The following is a 5,977-nucleotide window of genomic DNA, read 5'->3' on the forward strand; positions in this document are numbered from 1 at the left end:
AGGCAGTAAGGAGCGACCAGACAGGCAGGCAGGTGAGCGATTAGGAGCCAGCGGTCCAGGATTGTGAGAGGGATGTTGCAGTTTAGAGATCGGGCCTAAACTGGCAGTCAGACATTCCCCAAGGGGTCCAGATTGGAGAGGGTGCAGGCTGAGCTGAGGAACATCCCCCCCCACCACCACCACCACCACATGAATTTCATGCACCGGGCCTCTCGTAAAAATATATTTTTATAAAATACTGGTAAATTTCATCATTTCATTTTCTAATTTATACACACTTAGTTTTATTCAAATATCACACTCTGGTACCATAAGAATGTTTATTTCACGGGTGATTTTTAATTCTATAACCACAATTTCCCCACATTTTTACATTATCACATTTTTTCCCTACGCTTTTAAAACATTAAGTACAGAATTTAGAAGTTAAAAAGGAAAAGTACATTCTTTCTGCTGAATAATATATCATATTTAACTTAAAGATGATTAACCTTTTGGATATCAAAACCGAAGCTGCTGGGGTCACATTTATTTGGGGGTTCCAAAATAGCCCTGAGGTCTAAATAGGAAAATACCTCTTATAAACAAACAAAAACTCTCACTTCAAAATAAAACACTATGAAATTTACAGAATCACATCTAGACTCAACATTTTTTTACAATATCCAGAAACCTGCCGGATTTTTAGAAATGACAACGAAGATAGCTTTACATCGAGCAAACAGAGCTTATCCCAAGATGAAACATAACTGGAAACCGGGCCCCTGTGCAGCCTGCTCACACACATCCACGGGCCCCAGGGAGGTCCCAGGCAGGGCGATTCGAATGAAGAGAATTTCAATGAGATTGGCTTTTCCTGTTCCTATGAATGGGGTGTACTATTCAAATTCCTCAGGATGTTCCAAAGGCTCCCAGACTTGCTGGTAACATTTCTGGGTGTACAGCTTCCCTTTATAATTTTCATCAAATTCAACACTGCTGTGTGGTTCCAAACCAGCTTCTAGAACTTCTGCTCCCAATCTGGTGTTAAAGTGCTTCCATGTGTCCACCCCCCCGCCCCCACCCCCAAACTCCCTAATGCATCAGGTCAACACAGGCCACGCTCTACCCGGGATGGCGGCCTCGTTTTTGTTTCTCTTCTACATTTTCCTTAAAAACAATACAAAGGTATCAGTTGATGAACCGATTTCTCTCAAGTCCCAAATTATGTTGCCTTTGATTAGAGCATCTAACACTGAGGCCAACTTCTTAGCACTCCTTCAGGGCAAAATGTGGATTCTATGTCAGCCTGGTGCCAAGTCTCAGGGGAGTCAGCCCCCACCCGGTGGCTACTCTCCAACCAGAGCCCTCTGAGGCAGGGTCCCTCCGTGCCAAGGATGTCAAAGACCCATTCCCGGCTGTGGAACCTCGCCAAGGAGCTCCTATCCTAGTCACCTGGGCAAAACCGCCTCTGAAAAGGAAGGCCTGTGTTATGACACACTGGCTGTTACACGTGTGTTGGCCGGAGTGCCCACAGTGGCCTTGGGCTGTCCAGTCCTCCTGAATACACACCGTCCAAGCAGGCCACCCCTGACATTCCCCAGGAGCCACAGTGAAGCCACAGCAGCAGTCACCTTTGTGAGCACAAACCCAGGTCTCCTCTCAGTCATGTGTTCACGCATGTGTGTGTGTGCATGCATGCGAGTGCACACTCACACCTTATCACACACTGTCCACCCTGGCACAGCTTGCTGCTGAGGGCTGTCATGGCACTACAGGGGCCACACCTGTCACCTCGGCTTATTTCAGGCGGGGTCAGAGCGAGGAGGTTGTGTACTGTACGCGGCACCGGCATTCGCCTGAGTCACTCAAAAATCAGCTCATCAATCCTGGTGGTTGTAGGGTTTCCTATTTCTTTCAAAAACTAACCTCCAGAGGAAGGTCTTCAGCCACTTATTTTAAATGTTAATGAAGAAGCATGTGAATTCAAGGGCACCGAGGTGAGCAGCTGACTCAGCACGTATACAGAACAGATGCCCAAATAAGTTTTAAAAGCCTGGAGGTGCACCTCGAGGAGAGAGCAACCTCAAGTTGGGAAGAGCCGTTCTTGTGTTTAGTGCTTGGTGGCAGCCGACAAGTCTGCTGGATGGTTTTCTGTCATAACCGTGACTTGGTTGTCTTATAAGGAGTGACTCAGCTTGACCTTCCACCCTTCCTTCCCCAGATGACCCTGGCCCTCCCGGCAGCTGCTGGATGGGACCCGGCTAAGGCGAGCCCGCTGCAGGGGAAACTGAGGCCCAGGGCCAGGTACAGAATCCAAACAGTTCTCTACCACGGAGCCGAAGGCCCTGAGCATGTCAGACCTTCCCAACACTGTAAACAAGGCCAAGTGCTAGCGTTTTCGCATATAAAGGGCTGGTTGTGACTAGGAGCTTCCAGTAGTTTGAGATAAATCTTAATACTCCCGGGAACAACCGTGCTGCATGAGGATGGAAACATGAGCTGGCGTGAGTCTGCAGGTGAGCCTGGGGGAGGAGGAACAGCTGACTCACAGCAGGGCTGCAGCTCATCCCACAGAGCAGGCTGAGCGGGTTCTGGAGAGAGGGCCTCTCTCTCCTGTAGTGTGGACTGTGGACCTGTGGACGGGCAGGCACAGTGCTCCGGCCAGAGGCTGCGATGACCCAATCACACCCACTCCTTAGTCGCGGCTCATTTATTTAGGTCTCAGGGAGGCGTTTCTTCACAACTCGGTGCCCAGGATTCTTCCCCGGGGACAGCAGCTTCCCATCCATGCGGGCCGGGCCTGCCTCCACCGCATGCGATTCAGTTTCAGACAGCAGCCTTGTCTCCACTCAGCCGCACGGCAGGACACCTGTCACCCACGGCCAGCGGAGGCAGCCTGGAACGGCCCCCCTGAGCCACAAGTCCCACTTCCAAATGACATCACGAAATCTTAGTCTTTTCGGCAAAATGAGCCTCGAGCCTTAGGAGGGCCTGCAGTTGAGATGATGAAGGGATTATATCTCCGCCTTCATATTCCTGAGGTATCGCACGCTGCCCATCGGGAGCCACGTCAAAAAGGTAAAGGTCCCTAAGGTTCTGTGGGCGTCTCCCTTGTGCGGCCAAAGCCCTGGAAGGGGCGTGCGGCCTCTGAGCGCCCAGTTTCCCCTGCTCCTCCCCGCTCTGGGCTTGGCGCTGGGCCGGCCAGCACACTCAATCACATGAGCACACAGGAGAGGGAGTCATTTCACACACACCCCAATGTCAGGTGGGGAGGAGCCAGGTCTAGAGGTCACAGCGATGAACGGTCCGTCTGTTATCACTGCCACCGCTGCTCCCACGGGTGAGTTTCTCTTTATACACACAAAGGGCCGCATCCACAGAGGCCGCTGAGAGGCGCTGAAGTGACCCCATGTGCACCCCAGAGCCACTGGGGCAGCAGGGTCCGGGTTTCCAATAACCAGGAAGTCTCGACCAAGAGGCCATTCCCAGACATCTCCCTGGGAAACAGCAGCACTGACATGGCCCTGGACACATTTCCTCTGTCTAGCTTAATCATAATTCACACAAACACTAAAAAGTATTAAAACATACTTCCACTTTGCCCCTAACTATGTTTATATATAAATCCCTGAGAAGGTACCTGTCAAGTTGAAATTTACTATTTATAGTTCATAAACATCCGGGTGCAAGCAGACACCAGAACCTCCCTCCTCTGCACATCGATATGGGGTGGGGGGTTGTCATCTGTCAGGAGAGAAACTTAGGGCTCCCTCCCTAAAAGCCGGGCGGGGAGGAGAGTGGGGGGATTCTAAACCACCTGCACAGACGCTGGAAACATCTGCCCTTGGTTCACTATTGTGTGTTTGGAGGTCATGACGTGATCACACCACAGGGACACCACACCGCCTCTCTGCATGGCCTTGCTTTCCTGCCCTGTTTAGACGTCAGAGCAGTGGGGCTAGGGATGAGCAAGGCAATTAGCCAAATCTGGAGAAGAGAACAGGCAGAGGAAGAAAAGGCAAGTGAGGAAAAAGAGAAGAGGCGAAGGGGGTGGCAGGGAACCAATGTGACAAAGCCAAGGAGACATGGGAATCAGAAGGGCCATCCGTGCCCCTGCCCTGACACTGGGGGACAGGGACAGGGAGTGGCCCCTGAGTGAGACACTGCAGCCAGCCACTCAAAGCAACAAAATACATGAACACCAAAAAAGGGATCTGAAAGGATACCAGATCAGACCGTCAGAGAGACCAGGTATGCTTCCACCTTGGGGACCAGCCCTCATCTCATCCAAGGGGACTCGGCCAATCCCAACTCTTAAGCACCAGAGTGACCTGCAGCCAGCTGCTACCAGTGATGCACAAAGGGGGCCAGCCCTCTGTGCCTTTCAGCAATGCGGGCGGAACTCACTACAATCTCATAACTACTTTAAAAGCTGAGTTACCACCACACCTATTCCCCATCAGTTCAGGCGCAAGGTGCAATAGTGAGGGTGCTGGCGAGTGAGTACGAGACCCCTGGTTGCTCAATGCCTGGTGGTGCTGAATGGGAGGGAATAGAGAGGCCAGTGCCAGCACCACCCACAGCATGAGACAGCTGGGCACGGGTCCCGAGGTAGCCAGTGAGCAGGATTTGACCTGTGAATGCAGGAGGATAACGAAGCGCTTCTCACACCCTCTGCAATATTTTAAACCTAAGCTTCCAAGCAGGACATAAATAAAGTGCTGCCAGTAGTGCGTATGCGACCCATACTCTACAGCCCAGATGGCCGGAGATTCATTAGAGTTTCTCAGTGCTCGGCAGATTAAAAAAAAAAAAAGTATGGACAGAAAACTCCCACTGAGAGTTCAGGGCCCAGGGCAAGCCACAGCTGTGCTCTGCCGAAGTCCCCACATCTTGGAAATTCTACACAGTCGGTGTGAGGATAGAGTGAGCATCGGGCAGTGATCAAAGGAAGTCCACACCGGGGCATCTTTGGCACTGAGTCTGGAGGAGACTTTGCCTAAAACAGTCAGTTCTAATCCCTGCTCCTCTACCTTTTGCCCCCCTCCATTCCAGGGGTTTCCACTCTGGGCTCCTTATCTGTTTTGCATCTTTTTTTTTAAGAACATCTGAAGCCAATTTATCAAAGAGTACATATGACTTACTTGTTTTTCTAATAATAATAATGTATTAGATTTGCCCCCCCCAGTTTATTAAAAATAGTTTTGCCTCTTATATCTGTTTTTGAATATGTTAAAGTTTTTGTATCAGCTTATCTAAAATCCCTTGCTTAAAATGAGTTTAGTTCCAGCAATAAATACATGCTTCTCTATGCACTATCTCATACTTTGACAATAGGTTTTCTCATTGTATTCCTGTATGAATAAAATAGCTTTAAAAAAATAAGATACAAGGAAATCTGATTCCTGTCTCACTTGATCATTTTGCTGTAAAAAAAAAAAAAATGTCTCCATCAAATAGAAACAAATATTTGGCATCACTTATTCAAATCAGTAAGAATATACAGGGCTATGTGTACCCACAATGAGAAGGAAAAGCGAGATCGAAATCAAACAGCAAAAAAGGAGGGAGAATTTCCTAAGTCCCGTATGAAATCATAGAGATATCACAAATAATTATTGCTAGGAACAGTATTTTAAACAAAGGGTCTTAGGTAAGTGCATTAAAACTGTCTTAAATACAAACAGCCCTACCACCAGTAAAATGCTGCAAATTTGATCGTGATTAAAATACAAAATTATACAGAAAATGCCCTTTGATAACTTGGTCTTAAATTTTTCTTGAGGTCCTAAAGGCAGGCTTTTAGGCAAATTGCCCGCCAAGTGTATGGATGGCTAGGAGAACTGGTCTTAGGCAGAGCGATTTGTGCTGTGGCCGGTTCACTCTGGGGTGCGGCCTGAACCAACACGGATGGCTTTCTGGGGCCCCCGAGGATCCTGTCCCGCAGGAGAAAGCGGGGCCCCGAGCGGCGAGGGCGAGCGGCAGGCGCCTCCTG

At 49.4% G+C, this 5,977-nt stretch overlaps 1 protein-coding gene across 1 annotated transcript in view; it reads right to left on the reverse strand.

The window, feature by feature from the left end:
• Positions 1–3,959: 3,959 nt before the first annotated feature.
• Positions 3,960–5,977, reverse strand: part of ANKRD33B (ankyrin repeat domain 33B) — a 27,521-nt gene continuing 25,503 nt past the window's right edge. Inside the window, exon 5 of the mRNA XM_015567635.1 lies at positions 3,960–3,969. Within this exon, the coding sequence (XP_015423121.1) occupies positions 3,960–3,969 (10 nt within the window). The remainder of the gene's footprint in view (positions 3,970–5,977) is intronic.

Source organism: Myotis davidii, unplaced genomic scaffold (assembly GCF_000327345.1).
Source record: "Myotis davidii unplaced genomic scaffold, ASM32734v1 scaffold143, whole genome shotgun sequence".
Classification (NCBI taxonomy): Eukaryota; Metazoa; Chordata; class Mammalia; order Chiroptera; family Vespertilionidae; genus Myotis; species Myotis davidii.